Source organism: Chrysemys picta, chromosome 16, assembly GCF_011386835.1.
Source record: "Chrysemys picta bellii isolate R12L10 chromosome 16, ASM1138683v2, whole genome shotgun sequence".
NCBI classification, from domain to species: Eukaryota; Metazoa; Chordata; order Testudines; family Emydidae; genus Chrysemys; species Chrysemys picta.
Genome location: NC_088806.1, coordinates 3029882 through 3045459, shown reverse-complemented (window position 1 = coordinate 3045459; position 15578 = coordinate 3029882). Strand labels below are relative to the sequence as shown.

At 63.8% G+C, this 15578-nt stretch overlaps 1 protein-coding gene across 1 annotated transcript in view; it reads right to left on the bottom strand.

The window, feature by feature from the left end:
- DNAH2 (dynein axonemal heavy chain 2) overlaps window positions 1-15578 on the bottom strand; it is a 149087-nt gene that overhangs the window by 32049 nt on the left and 101460 nt on the right. The window contains 15 exon segments of the mRNA XM_065570348.1: window positions 1-142; window positions 273-389; window positions 862-1072; window positions 1615-1754; window positions 3046-3178; window positions 3919-4058; window positions 4643-4803; window positions 4892-5059; window positions 5526-5675; window positions 5885-6015; window positions 6430-6515; window positions 7225-7413; window positions 7677-7781; window positions 8586-8810; window positions 9420-9618. Of these exon segments, the coding sequence (XP_065426420.1) occupies window positions 1-142; window positions 273-389; window positions 862-1072; window positions 1615-1754; window positions 3046-3178; window positions 3919-4058; window positions 4643-4803; window positions 4892-5059; window positions 5526-5675; window positions 5885-6015; window positions 6430-6515; window positions 7225-7413; window positions 7677-7781; window positions 8586-8810; window positions 9420-9618 (2297 nt within the window).

Here is a 15578-nt window from a genome sequence, read left to right as displayed (position 1 = left end):
CCAGCTGCCTCTTGGCTTCAGCCCAGGTCGGCTCGTTGCCGCGCAGGATCATGACGGCCTGCATCACCGTCTCCACCAGCGTGGGCGGGCGCCCGTAGGACTTGATCTCCGTCATGTCCTTCTTGTTGAGCGACTCCAGGGCCTGTGGGGGCGGGGAGGCAGGTCGGGGAGGTGCCCGAGGGGAAGGGCCCCGCTGCCAAGGGCTCTGGAGCACCACCCGCAGGACAGACCCCAGAGCCAGAGCAGCTGGGTCCCACCCCTTGGCCCGTTACCTTCATGGCCTCCTCCAGCGCGGGCAGCGCCTCCTCCAGGTCCTTCTGCGCGTTGTCAGCCAGCGTCTTGCACTTGATCTCCTCCGCGGCGATCTTCTCGCTGTTAGCGCCCACCGTCTGGGGAGAGGGGCCAGGCAGGGCAGCCGTGGGGCCGGGGCTTTGCCGAGTCTCCCCTCCTGCCCCACGCCCTCACCGCACGTCTGGATCCGGGACCCCCCACGCCCGTCAGCCCGCGTCCGGATCCGGGCCCCCCACGCCCGTCACCTGCGTACAGATCCGGACCCCCCGTTCCCATCACCCTGCGTCCGGATCCGGGCCCCCCATACCTGTCAGCCCGCGTCCGGATCCAGGCACCCCGCGCCCATCAGCCCACGTCCGGATCCGGGCCCCCTGCGCCCATCAGCCGAAGTCCTGATCCAGGCCCCCCCGTGCCTGTCAGCTCGCATCCGGATCTGGCCCCACCGTGCCCGTCAGCCCATGCCTTGATCTGAGCCCAGCGCCAACCCCCACACTCAGATCCAAGCCTTGCCCCTGCACCCATCAGCCTGTGCCTGGATCCGAGCCCAGCCCCTGCCCCCGCCCGCCTCACCTTCTGCTGCTCGTCAGCCTCTCTCTTCTGCCGCACGATGATGACCAGGTACTCCTCACACTGCTTCTGGAACTCCGCCACCTTCTTCTTGGCGTCCTCCAGCTCCAGCGACATCACCTCCACCTTGTGGCGTGTCTCGTCGATCTTGGAGAGCCCGTTGCGCAGCTTGTTGGCCTGGTCCGAGAGCTCCTTGCGCTTCTCCGCCAGGAGCCTGCGGGAAGATGGCCCCGGGGCCCTCCCACCTGAGCCACGCCCCGCAGCGCCGGGCGGGGCTCTCTGCCAGGCTACAGCCCCCACGATACACCAGGGACCCCTCTGATGCATCCCCAAGAGGGGACAAGGCAATGCCTCATGGGAGATATAGTCTGACTGGGGCGCCTGCCTAGAGAGGAGGATGGGAGCACGAGGCACCCGAACTACAACTCCCATGAGCCACTGCGGTGCCCGTTGCCAATGAAATATTTCAATCCGGGGCTGAAACAACATTTGCCATGGGAAACCCGCCCCCCCTTTTCCCATCAATTCTGGGCCTCAGCCCAGGGATGGGGCTACCAGAGCCTGGCAGATCCCCTCGGCTCCCCTGCCCCCGGGGAGACCCCTCCGCGTCCAGGCAGATCCCCTCGGCTCCCACTGGCCCACCCCCGGGGAGAGCCCTCCACGTCCAGGCAGATCCCCTCGCGCTCCCACCGGCCCCTCGGCTCCCCAGCCGGTATCCCGGTGGCCAGCCCGCGGGACCGTGAGGCAGGGACTCACTTCTTGTAGCCCGAGACCAGCTCCAGGTAGTTGGTGGGGGTGACGTAGTTATGGCGCCGGAGCTCCAAGAGCATCTTCTGCGAGTAGGAGGCCACGGACCAGTGCATGGTCACAAAGATCCTGGCCACTTTCTTGTGGATCTGGGGAAGCAGATGGGTCCGGGTCAGCAGTGGGGAGGGGCGCCCAGACTGGGAGGGGTTGGTGGAGGGGAGGGGGCACCACCAGGGGCCCTGCACCCCCCTTGAGGGAGAAGATGGGAAGGGACCAGCTTTCGAGTAACCGATGTGTCTGCAGGGGGCACGGAGATGCAGCCACCTCTGGGGAGAGGCATGGCTGGCTCCAGGAAGGGGCGCAGATGGACGGTTGGCTCCGGGGAAGGGTTTGGCCAGTGATGGCGGCTCTGGGGAGGGGCACGGCGGCTGTCTCTGGGGAGGGGTGTGGCTGGTGATGGCAGCTCCGGGGAGGGGCGTGGCGGCTGGCTCCAGGGAGGGGCATGGCTGGTGATGGCGGCTCCGTTGAGGGTGGCCGGCTGGCTCTCAGGAGGGGTGTGGCTGGTGATGGCGGCTCTGGGGAGGGCGGCTGGTTGGGTCTGGGGAGGGGTGTGGCCAGTGATGGCGGCTCTGGGGAGGGGCTCGGCGGCTGGGTCTGGGGAGGGGTGTGGCTGTTGATGGCGGCTCCAGCGAGGGCTGTGGTGGCTGGCTCTGGGGAGGGGTGTGGCCAGTGATGGTGGCTCTGGGGAGGGGTGCGGCGGCTGGCTCTGGGGAGGGGTGTGGCCGGTGATGGAGGCACCAGGGAGGGGTGCGGTGGCTGGCTCCAACGAGGGGCATGGCTGGTGATGGCGGCTCCGTTGAGGGTGGCCGGCTGGCTCTCAGGAGGGGTGTGGCTGGTGATGGCGGCTCTGGGGAGGGCGGCTGGTTGGGTCTGGGGACGGGTGTGGCCAGTGATGGCGGCTCTGGGGAGGGGCTCGGCGGCTGGGTCTGGGGAGGGGTGTGGCCGTTGATGGCGGCTCCAGCGAGGGCTGTGGCGGCTGGCTCTGGGGAGGGGTGTGGCCGGTGATGGCGGCTCTGGGGAGGGGTACGGCAGCTGGCTCTGGGGAGGGGCACGGCGGCTGGCTTTGGGGAGGGGTGCAGCCAGTAATGGAGGCTCCGGGGAGGGGTGCGGCGGCTGGCTCCGGTGAGGGGTCTGCTGATGATGGAGGCTCCGGGAAGGGGTACGGCGGCTGGCTCTGGGGAGGGGCGCCCAGCTGGAGAATCCTGGGTCCGGTTCGAAGCCCAGGGGAGTCTGGGAGGCCGAATGGGAACCCCGGGGCTGGGCTGCGGCCGGGACCCCGACTCCACGCCAGGCCGACTGACTCTGAGCACCGGCTCCCCCGGACGATCTCCCAGGGGGCACTGGCCTGCCCTCTCAGCACACCCCGCGTGCGGCTGTCACCTCCGGCAGGCTCCCCAGGTCCACGCCCTCAAGGTACTTCTCTGCTACCTCCAGCAGCGCCTGGCGCGGCCACTCCGAGAACCAGTCGATGGTGGTGCAGTTCACCAGCGCCGGGTACTGACGGATCCAGTTCCTGGGGAGACAGGGGGGTGCCAAGCTGAGCACTCCCACACCTCTGCCCCTCCCATCCTGCCCCCCATCTCTGGCCTGCTCCCACCCCACCCCCCAATTCTGCCCCGCCCCATCCCATCCCTGCCCCACTCCCGCCCCCGCCCCATCCCTGCCCCGCTCCTGCCCCTCATCTCTGCCCTGCTCCCACCCCCTCCCATCCCTGCTCCCTCCCGCTATGCCCCATCTCTTCCCTGCTCCCACCCCACCCCCCAATTCTGCCCCGCCCCATCCCATCCCTGCCCCACTCCTGCCCCTGCCCTGCTCCCGCCCCGTCCCCATCCCTGCCCCGCTCCCACTCCTGCCCCATCCGCATCCCTGCCCCGCTCCCGCCCCGTCCCCATCCCTGGCCCGCTCCCACCCCTGGCCCGCTCCCGCCTCATCACCGCCCCTCCCCGTTCCCACCCCCATCCCTTCCCTGCTCCCACCCCTGCCCTGTTCCCGCCCGTCCCCATTCCTGCCCCTCTCCCGCCCCTGCCCTGCTCCCAAATCCCCGCCGCCCCGTCCCCATCCCTTCCCTGCTCCCACCCTGCCTCCATCTCTACCACGCTCCCACCCCACCATCTCCCTAGCTCCAGCCCTCACACAGCTGTGAACTCCTAGCTGTGCTCCCCCCCGCTTTAGGTCCTGGCTGCCGGTGACTCCTGAGCTGCCCACCAGGGGGCGCTGTTTCTCCAGTCAGCAGCGCAGCTCCGGGCCCCTCACCTGAAGGGGTCCCCGATGGGGCTGAGGCAGACCACCACGTGCAGGTTGTTCCGCACCCTCTCGATCAGGTACCCAAAGAGGCTGTCGGCCGTCTCGGGGATGCCATCGGCTCGGGCCGCGTCAAGGATCATGGACTGGATCTGGGACATAAGCGAAGTGTCTGCAGCTGGGCACGGAGTCCTGGGCACTGCCCCCTACAAGGGGCCCACCCACCCTCTCCAGCCACCGTGGGCAGCACCCACGTGCCGGCTGCTGGGGGGGGGGGGGAAATTGGGACAGTTCCTCCAGGGAAACAGGGGCAAAACTGCACATCAGGCCACAGTTGTGTGTAGGAGCCCAGGGCCAGGCTAGCAGGGGCTGCGGGTCAGGAGTGAGGGGCACTGGCAGAGCTGGGGGGGGCAGGGCCGGGCTGGCAGGGGCTGCGGGTCGGGAGTGAAGGCCACCAGCAGAGCTGGGGGGGCAGGGCTGGGCTGGATAGGGCTGCGGTCAGAGGTGAGAGGCACTGGTAGCGCTGGGAGGGGGGGCAGGGCAGGGCTGGGCTAGCAGGGGCTGCGGATCAGGAGTGAGGGGCACCAGCAGCGCTGGGGGGCCAGGGGGCTGCGGGTCGGGAGTGAGGGGCACTGGCAGGGCACTCCTTCGGCACAGCTGTCGCAGGGAGACCCCTGGGCCCTGCCAGCCCCTCGCCCGTGGTGCCCCCCAGCCCGGTGCTGGCGCACGCTCGCACCTCCTCAAACTCGTCGGCCTTGTAGAGGTTGGGCACCTCCCCGGAGCTCAGGATGTTGTTGATGTCCTCCAGGAAGCAGTCGTCCATGATCTGCGTGTCCACGAAGAGGAAGGTGGTGGGTTTCAGGTCCACCCCCGCCTGCCGGTACAGCTTCTTGATGTCTGTGGGGAGAGGCCGGGAGGCCGTGAGCTCCCGGGGAGCTGGCCACGTGGGAGGCCGAGGGCCGGGAGCAGGTCGGGGGGCACTCACCATCTCTGAACTCCTGCTTGCGGTAGTGCTTGGTCACCTCGATCTGGAAGGTCTGGTCCTCGCAGATGGAGGAGGCCAGGCGTGCCAGGCTCTGGCGCCCGCTGCCCCCGATGCCCACCAGCAGCATGTTCCCGCGCGGCTGGCCGATCACCCGCACGATCCGGGTAACTGCCGGGGGAGCCGCTGGTCAGAAGGGGGCAGTCTGGGGCCGGAGTGGGCTGCTGACCGGTAGACCAAAAGGCTTGCATTGCATGCTGGGATTTTTCCTCCACCAAAAGTGGAGGCTGCAGTCAGCTCCCTCCATGGCACCCGAGGTGGGGTAAAGATTTAACTCCGAGAGATCTCAAAGAGCAAGGGGCCAGGACTCCTGGGTCCCATCTGCCGTTCCACTGCTGCCCTGAGCGGTGTGCCCCAGTTTCCCACGTTTGGGGAGGCGTGCGCGGCCTGCTTGGTCACGTGGGGCTCCGTGTCGGTTCACTCAGGGGCAGAGCAGGTTCTGATCTGCAGCCAGGTGCCAGGGCTGGGCTGGCGATGGGGAGTGAGGGGCACCAGCGGGGCTGAGGGGGGAGCCATGGTGGCACCTGGCAGGGGCACAGTGCGGGAGGCGCCGCCTGCCCCGGCCAGCGTCACTCACTGTGTTCGATGGCATCTCTGAAGAGCACGAGCTGCATCTGCACCACGCCGGGCGTCTGGTTGTACTCGTCCAGCGCCCGCTCCATCTCCAGCTTCAGGGCCGACAGGTCCACCAAGTCCTCGTACACCCGCGGCTCCCGCATGAAGTCCCCTGGCCGGCAGGCAAGAGGAAGGGTCAGTGCTCCCTGTCTGGGCCACCAGCCAGCACGGACCCCAGGAGTCCTGGCTTCTAGGCCTGAGTCCCGCTCTAACCACTACAACCCTGCCCTCTCCTCCCAGAGCCGGGGAGAGAACCCAGGAGTCCTGGATCTCCCCACTAGCCCCAGAGCGGGGGCTTGGCAGGCGCCCCGCGGCGCTCACCGAAGATGGGCGGGCACTTGCTGGGGCAGAGGTTGTGGAAGGTCAGGTCGAAGAAGGAGCCCAGCTTCTCGCTCAGGAGGGCGACGAAGGAGTCCTTGTCGGCCGAGTCCACCAGGCGGTCGGAGAAGACCCTGCCGAGAGAGGGGGCTGGACTCATGTGCTGGGGGTCGCCCCACCCGCAGGAGCAGGGAGAAGCCGGGCCCCACGTGGGAGGAAAGAGGGGGGGGCGTCATCTCACGGAACCCCCGATGCCACAGGAGGACCCAGGAGGCTGGACGCGGCCTGGCCGGCCGTGGGGGAAGGGGAGATGCCTCCTGGCACCGGGATGGCAGTGCCCAGGAGGGTGGAGGCGGGGCGCGGCGGGGCCGGCCATGGGGGGAGGGGAGATGCCTCCCAGCACCGGGATGGCAGTGCCCGGGAGGCTGGAGGCGGGGCGCGGCGGGGCCGGCCGTGGGGGAGGGGAGGTGCCCGCCGGCACCGGGATGGCAGTGCCCGGGAGGCTGGAGGCGGGGCGCGGCGTAGCCGGCCGTCGGGGGAGGCTCTACCTGAAGCACTCGTGAATCCACAGGCGGGTGAGGCTGGGCTTGGTATCGTGGAAGTCCTTGTGCGCCCGCAGCATGCCCTGGAACACCTGCGCCAGGGGCAGAGCCTGAGCCACCGGCTGGGGACCCTCCCCCACCCGCCCCGCCCCCCCAAGCTGCTCGCCTGGGCCAAGCCCTTCCCCAACGTGGGTCCCAAACGGAAACAGCCCCCTAGAGGGGACAGGCCCCTGCCCCATTCCCCGCCCCCCTGAGCCAGCCAGTCCCCGCCCTGGGGCTGGATGGGAGCCGGCGCCCCCTAGAGGGGACAGGCCCCAGGCCCATTCCCCGCCCCCCTGAGCCAGCCAGTCCCTGCCCTGGGGCTGGGTGGGAGCCGGCACCCCCTAGAGGGGACAGGCCCCAGGCCCATTCCCCGCTCCCCTGAGCCAGCCAGTCCCTGCCCTGGGGCTGGGTGGGAGCCGGCGCCCCCTAGAGGGGACAGGCCCCAGGCCCATTCCCCGCCCCCATGAGCCAGCTATTCCTAGAAGTCTCTCGCCCAGAACCCGTCTGCGTGTGGCTGCTCCTGTGATGGGCAGGACAGGGACCCGACGTGCAGGACACACTGAGGGGCTGGCACTGGGCACCAACACCAAACCTCTGCTGGATTCCTCCCTGTGCCAGCCCCGCTCTTGCCAGGGGCCTTCTGTGCCCCCAACCCCCATGTGTGGGCACAGCAGATACTGTGAGCGGGGCCCCCTGGCTCCATGCTGGGCTCCGGGCTCAGCTCTGACCCAGGGGGTGAGCGGGGCACCAGCTGGGTACCTTGGAGATGTCGCGCAGGTTGAAAAGGTAGTGGATCTTGGCGGGCGTGGGCAGGAACTTCTGCACCACAGCATGGTACAGCTCGACCGTGGCCTCGGTGGTGACGTTCCCAAGCGGCTTCACCGCCTCCTCGAAGTTCTGCAGCTTCTGGTTGAGCATGGTGCCGAAGATGCGCCGGATCTGCGTCTCCTGCAGGGTGCCCAGAGCGGCACCTAGCGCCAGTTGCTCTCCACCCCGCCCGCCTGTGGGTCCCCCTGTTCCCAGTGCAGGAGAGAGGGGACGCAGCTGACTGGGCTGTGGGCATCCTGGGGGCTGAGAGGCCTGGCACCCACCTGCTCTAAGGAAGGGGTGCCCAGGGGCAAATGGCACCGGGGAGAGGGGGCCCCAAGGCCCAGCTGTTGCACAAAGCTGCTCTGACTCTGCTGCGTGGCATGTGGCTAAGCCGTCCTTACCGTGGGGAAGGTCATGTTGATGAGGTTGAATCTGCTCTGAAGCCGGCCGGATATGACGGTTCGGCCGCCCCCCGGGGGGCCCATGGCTGCCATCAAGAACATGTCCTGAGGGGAGACAACCAAAGTCAAGCGAGGCCTTTCTTCTCCCCCCAGCTGGAGGGGCCTGCGGCGCAGGAGGGGCGGCACGGCTGCCGCATACTAATAGCACTGCAGCGGCAGCGCCCGGCGCTGACGTCTGCTGTGGCCCACGCCAACTAGATTCCGGGCACAGGCGCCCACCTCAGCAGGTGCCCTGTCCGCATGGACTGTTGGAACGACCTCCCCGCGGCGCAGCCGCCATCCTCACCAGCTTTTCCCACCAGGATTGGGGGGGGCTCTTAAGTACCCGTCCCAGGAGGGGGTGGGACAGTTCTCTGGCCTGTGCCAGCGCGCCTGTCCCGCTTTGGAATCCATCCAGCTAGTACCCGGAGGAGAGCAAAGCGCTGCCCTGGGCCCCGGCGCTGCCAGCTGCCCCGGCCTGCAGGGACCCCGCCTCCGCCGAGCTCCCCCGGCCTGAAGGGGGGACACGCTGAAGAAAGGGGGCAGGCCCAGCAGGTGACACAGCTGAGCCCCTCCCCAGGCAGCGAGCCACGCAGCGCCCGGCAGAGAGGCGGCACCAAGGGGGCTGGGGTTGGCACAGCTCAGTGCTGGGTGCCCCCCCCAAATGAGACTGTGCAGAGACCCCTCGGAGAAGTGTTTCCAGGGGCCGAGCCAGCCGCCCATCTGGCTGCAGAACAGTCCCTGGGAGGACGTGCCCGCCCCGCCGGCCACCCCCGAGACGCAGCAGGTGTGAGCCATGGGGCTCGCAGCCCAAGCCCCGGAGGGAGTCAGACGGGCAGCGACGCAGACCAGCAGTGCCGGGCTCCTCACCTTGATGTATTTGATGGTTTGCTTCTCGCGGTCGTACCAGAAGCCGTAGTCGATCCAGAGGCGCAGCAGCTCCAGTGGGGGCTGGGAGCCGAAGGCGTCCTTGGCCGGCATGTTGAGATCATCCATGAAGGTGATCATGCTCTTGCCGCCCATGGGCACGTAGACCCCCTTGGTCCTCTTCTCTACCCGGCTCTCGATGATGTTCTGCACATTGTTGGATGTGGTCTGGGGGGGACAGGACATGAGGTTGAGCAGGGACCTGAGTCCACGGACAGCAGGGGGCTTGTGGCTCCATGGGACGGGCCCAGGGCCCAGCCCCACCCAGGGGTCAGCCCTTCCCCGTGGGCCAACAGGCACGTCACTGGACTGAGAGTTTGGATGTGACTGCCAGCCTGTGACTACCCGGTACCTGCCCAGCCGCCAATGCCTGCCCAGCACCTGCCCAGCCTCCCCGACACCTCCCCAGCCTCCGTCTGCCAGCCACTGACTGCCCAGCACCTGCCCAGCCTCCCCCTGCCAGCCAGCAACTGCCTGGCACCCATTAGCTCTGGGAGGGGAGTGGGGGCTGCGGGGTTAGAGCAGCGGGGGCTGGGAGCCAGGACTCCCGGGTCCTCTCCCTGGTTTGCTCTAACTCACGTGTGACCAGAGCTAAGTCCCTTCCCCCACACATTTGCCACTGTTTCCCCTGCGTATAAAGGGCTGAGGATACTTCCCTCCCTCAAGGGGGCTGTGCCAGCCACTACATGGCTCCATCACCCCCCTGGCCCAGCACAGGGGGCTCTCCATGGCCCTGCCCCCCTGGCCCAGCACTGGGGGATCTCCATGGCCCGTTACCTGTGCCGACATGTTGACGGTCAGCACGGCCCACTTGGTGTTGTCCAGGGACTGCAGCACGCTCTGGGCAATGGAGGTCTTCCCGGTGCCGACCGGGCCCACGAGCAGCACTGGGTTCTGATTGGACACCAGGGCGTTCACCAGGTAGTTGTAGCGCACCGTGTCCACCGTGGGGACGATGATCTTATAGAAGGGGGCGCTGGGGAGAGGGGGACAGATGGGGGCATCAGCCCGAATCATAGAATATCAGGGTTGGAAGGGACCACAGGAGGTATCTAGTCCAACCCCCTGCTCAAAGCAGGACCTAATCCCAACTAAATCATCCCAGCCAGGGCTTTGTCAAGCCGGGCCTTAAAAACCTCTAAGGAAGGAAATTCCACCACCTCCCTAGGTAACCCATTCCAGTGCTTCACCACCCTCATAGTGAAAAAGTTTTTCCTAATATCCAACCTAAACCTCCCCCGCTGCAACTTGAGACCATTACTCCTTGTTCTGTCATCTGCTACCATTGAGAACAGTCTAGATCCATCCTCTTTGGAACCTCCTTCAGGTAGTTGAAAGCAGCTATCAAATCCCCCCTCATTCTTCTCCTCTGCAGACTAAACAATCCCAGTTCCCTCAGCCTGTCCTCATAAGTCATGTGCTCCAGCCCCCTAATTATTTTTGTTGCCCTCCACTGGACTCTTTCCAATTTTTCCACATCCTTCTTGTAGTGTGGGGCCCCAAACTGGACACAGTACTCCAGATGAGGCCTCACCAATGTCGAATAAAGGGGAACGATCACGTCCCTCGATCTGCTGGCAATGCCCCTACTTATACAGACCAAAATGCCATTAGCCATCTTGGCAACAAGGGCACACCGTTGACTCATATCCAGCTTCTCGTCCACTGTAACCCCTAGGTACTTTTTTGCAGAACGTCTGCCTAGCCACTCGGTCCCTAGTCTGTAGCAGTGCAGGGGATTCTTCCTTCCTAAGTGCACTTGTCCTTTTTGAACCTCATCAGATTTCTTTTGGCCCAATCCTCCAATTTGTCTAGGTCACTCTGAACCCAATCCCTACCCTCCAGCGAATCCACCTCTACCCCCAGCTTAGTGTCATCTGCAAACTTGCTGAGGGTGCAATCCATCCCATCATCCAGATCATTAATAAAATGTTGAACAAAACCAACCCCAGGACCGACCCTTGGGGCACTCCGCTTGATACCGGCTGCCAACTGGACCCGGCGGGCTGAGGTGATAGCCACTAAGAACGCCACCTTCCACGACAGGTGGGACCACGAACACGTGGCTAAGGGCTCAAAAGGAGGCCCCGTGAGACGGGAGAGTACCAGGTTTAGATCCCAGAGCGGGACCAGGGGTCTGGCTTAAGGGAATGCCCAATCTAACCCTTTCAGAAACCGGGCTATCATGTGATGTGAGAACACAGACAGGCCCAGCACCGGGGGATGGAAAGCTGAAATGGCTGCCAGGTGCACCCTGATGGAGGAGGGCGCCAGGCCTTAGGTCTGATGGGACAGGAGGTAATCGAGGATAAGTTGGATAGGGGCGGAAGAGGGAGAGGAACCTCTATCCCTCACCCACATAGAGAATCTACAGGGCTGCCCGGGGAGGGGCAAGTGGGGCAATTTGCCCCAGGCCCCGCAGGGGCCCCCAGGAGAGCCCCGGGGTCCTTCACTCACTCCAGGGGCCTCGGAAAACTCTCGTGGGGCCCGGGCCCCCGGAGCTTTTTCCGCTCCGAGTCTTCAGCGGCAATTCAGCGGCGGGGGGGGGGGGGGTGTCCTTCCGCCCCGGGACCCGCCGCCAAAGTGCCCTGAAGACCCGCGGCAGGGGGTCCTTCCGCCCTGGGACCCACCGCCAAAGTGCCGGGTCTTCAGCCGCAATTCAGCGGCGGGGTCCCCCCACCGCCGAAGACCCCAGGCCCCCTGAATCCTCTGGGCGGCCCTGAGAACCTATACCACTTAGCCAGGTAGGTTCGCCGCATGGAGGGTTTCCTAGTTTCCAGCAGGACCCTTCTCATATCCTCAGAACACCTCCCCTCCTCCTCATTCAACCACGAAGCAGTCAAGCTATCAGATGGAGCGCGGCTAGGTTGGGATGGAGGAGGCGACCTTCCTCCTGGGAGAGGAGGTCCGGGCGTAGCAGGAACCCGCAAGGAGGGGCTGCTAAGAGTTGCAGCAGGGACCCGTACCAATGCTGACAGGCCCAATCCGGGGCTATGAGGATCATCCTTGCCATGTCTGACTTCACCTTCTGTAGGACCCTGCCTATTAAGGGGAAGGGCGGGAAGGCGTACAAGAGGGGCCCCAACCATGGGAGCAGGAATGCATCCGATATGGCCTCTTTGCCCTCTCCTGCTATGGAGCAGAATCGAGGACACTGTCGATTCTGGGAGGTGGCGAACAGGTCTACCTGGGGAGCACCCCACTGTAGGAAGAGCCACCTGGTCACCTCCTTGTGCAGGGACCACTCGTGTTGCTGGGAGAATACCCTGCTCAGGCGGTCTGCGAGCGTGTTGCTCTTGCCGGGCAGGTAAAAGGCCCGAAGGAGTATACTGTGGGCTATACAAAACTCCCACAGGAGCTGGGCTTCCTGGCATAAGGCCCGGGAATGCGTGCCCCCGTTTGTTGATGTAGTACATGGCAGTCGTGTTGTCCGTGAGGACTCTGACCACCTTCCCCTGTATGTGGTGGCAAAAGGCCACGCATACCAGGTGTACAGACCTGAGCTCCCTGACATTTATGTGCAGGGTTAGCTCCTCTGGTGACCACATACCCTGGGTCCTGAAATCCCCCATGTGGGCTCCCCAGCCCAGATCCGAGGCGTCTGACACTAGATCTAGTGAGGGATGAGGCTCTCGAAAGGGGATACCGTGGAGCATGTTGCTCGGGAGGGACCACCAATGGAGGTTTGCCACCGCCCTGGCAGCACTGTGGCAACCTTGTCCAGGCTGTCCCTGGCCTGGGAGTACCGGGAGGCCAGCCAAAGCTGGAGGGGCTTCATCTGAAGCCTGGCATGTCGCACCACGTAGGTGCATGCTGCCATGTAGCCTAGTATTTGAAGGCACACACGTGCCGTGGTTATCGGAAAAGCCGTGATGGAGGCGATGAGAGCCTTGAGCGTCTCAAACCTGTCCCGTGGGTACGGCTGTGTGCAGGCTGGCTGCCCTCTGCTGCAGCAACCGGTTTGAAAGGAGATGCGTTCCCCCACTCCCGCTGCCTGGCGTAGCTGTGATCAGTCCAGAAGTGAGGGAGACGTCGTGAAGAAAGTGCAATTATTTTTCTTACTGTTTTGTTTTCTGCCGATAGATGCTTCCTTCTCCTCTGACCAGGGATTCATCAGCAAGTGGTAAGGATGAACGTGAGCTCGAGCATCCGTCCTCGGAGGGCTCCCGCCCTTGCCAGTTTTCAGGGAGAATGTCTCCTGGTTTTGTATTGTAATGCCGGCAAGAGCACAAAGTCATCGTTGACGTCAACCATCGGCACATAGAACGAGGGAACCTCGTTCACGCAGAGGGATTTATGGCCCGCTGGATCCAGCTCCTGAACCTTCAGCTGCCACTCCATTCGCTGAGTAGCCATGAGTAGCCGTGGATACTCGGGAATCTAGCAGCACCCCTATGAATTGTATATGCTGGACTGGGAGTAACGTGGATTTCTCCTCATTTACCAGTAGGCCTAGAGCCCCGTAGGTGTCTAACAGGAACTTCACCTGCTGCTGCACCAGAGCGCGAGACCGGCCCTTGAGTAGCCAGTCATCGAGGTAGGGGAAGATCTGCAGCCCTTGCCTCCTGAGGTGGGCCGCCACCACTGCCATACACTTTGTAAATACCCTGGGGGCAGTAGAAAGGCCAAAGGGGAGGACCGTAAATTGGAAGTGGTCCTGACCCACCAGGAAACGGAGGTAGCGCCTGTGACCCTCGAAAATGTGGATGTGAAAGTATGCATCCTGGAGGTCCAGCGCAGTAAACCAATCCCCCTGGTCTAGGGATGGAATAATAGAGGCCAGGGACACCATGCGGAATTTGCAACGCACCAGAAACTGGTTGAGGTTCCGCAGGTCGAGGATGGGCCGAAGCCCGCCCTTTGCCCTGGGGATGAGGAAATACCTGGAGTAAAAACCCTTGCCCTGGTATTCCTGAGGTACTCGTTCCACCGCTCCCAGAGAGAGGAGGTGATCTACTTCCTGGTAAAGGAGTAAGGCATGCTCCGGGGACCTGTCCGGCTGCCCGGACGGGGGACAAGTGGGAGGGGCTGAAACAAACTGCAGCTTGTTTGTCACCTTTGGGAGATTGTACTGAGGACCCATTGGTCCGACATGATATGGAGCCATCGCAGTCAGAAGTCCGATAAATGGTTTAGAAAAGGTAACTTATTAACTGGGTGGGGGGTACACTGGCAACAGGCTCGGTGACCCCCCTCAACAAGTCAAAAACGCCGTTTTCCCTGCCGTTTGGCCTTCGAGGCCTTAGGCCGTGGGGCCAAGCGGGATTGGCGTTGGGACTGACGTCTTTGATCCCTCTGCCGCTTAGGCAGGGGTTCATATCTGCCCCTAGCTTGCGGAGCAGGGGGTTGAGGCCTGGGTTTGTCCTTAGCAGGCAGGACATAGAGGCCTAGCGTCTGCAGGGTAGTACGGGAGTCCTTCATCCCGTGCAGACGGGTGTCTGTCTGATCCACGAAAAGGGCCTTGCCATCAAATATGCATTATGGACTGGAATTCTGATGACAGCCCCGAAAGCGAGAGCCACACCACCCATCGGATGGAGACAGCGGTCACCATCGAACGAGCGGCTGTGTCTGCAGCATCCGAAGCCGCCCGGAGAGCCACTTTGGTGGCGGTCGCACCCTCTTCAACCAACACCCTGAACTCCTTCACCTCCTTGTCAGGAATGAGGGGCTCAAATTTGGGGAGGGATCCCCACAGGTTAAACTCGTAGCAGCTCAGAAACGCCTGATGGTTGGCCACTCTGAGCTGGAAACTCGTTGACTAATAAACCTTTTTACCAAAGGCATCAAGTCTACGAGCATCCTTGTCCTTTGGCGTGGGCGCGGGCTGGCCATTCCATTCACGGTGGTGGACCGACTCAACCACTAGGGAGTTTGGAGCTGGGTAGGTATAAAGGTACTCGAGACCCCTCGCGGGGACGAAGTACTTCCTCTCGGCCTTCTTGGAAATAGGCCCAAGAGAGGGTGGGGTCTGCCAAAGGCCAGTGGTGATGTTGGCAACTCCCTGATGGAAAGGGAGCGCCACACACCCCGGTACCGAGGAGGCGAGGACATTGAAGAGGGTGTCAGCGGGCTCCTCCATCTCCTCAGCCCGGAGCTTGAGGTTGGCTGCCACCCTCCGAAGCAGCTCTTGGTGGGCTTTAAAGTCCTCCTGGGAAGAAAAGACGGTTACTCACCGTTGTAACTGTTGTTCTTCGAGATGTGTTGCTCATATCGATTCCAATCAGGTGTGCGCGCGCCGCGTGCACGATCGTCGGAGAATTTTCTACCCTAGCAACACCCGGCGGGTCGGCTGTGGAGCCCCCTAGAGTGGCGCCTTCATGGCGCTGGATATATACCCCAGCCGACCTGGCGCCCCCTCAGTTCCTTCTTGCCGGCTACTCCGACAGTGGGGAAAGGGGGCGGGTTTGGAATGGATATGAGCAACACATCTCGAAGAACAACAGTTACAACGGTGAGTAACCGTCTTTTCTTCTTCGAGTGCTTGCTCATATCGATTCCAATCAGGTGACTCCCAAGCCTTACCTAGGTGGAGGGGTCGGAGTGAGACATTGCTGTGTGCAAAACCGCTGATCCGAATGCAGCATCCTCCCTGGACTGCTGTACCAGTGCGTAGTGAGCTGCAAATGTGTGGACTGATGACCAAACTGCAGCTCTACAAATGTCCTGGATCGGAACTTGAGCCAGGAAGGCAGTCGAGGAAGCTTGGGCCCTCGTTGAGTGAGTGGTGAGGTGCGGTGTTGAGACACCGGCCAGGTCATAGCAAGTCCGGATGCAAGACGTGATCCAGGAGGATAGGCGTTGTGAGGAGACCGGTAAGCCTTTCATCCGGTCGGCCACAGCAACGAAGAGTTGCGTCGTCTTTCTAAAGTGCTTTGTGCGGTCAATATAGAAAGCCAGGGCCCTGCGTACGTCCAAAGAATGCAAACGCTGGTC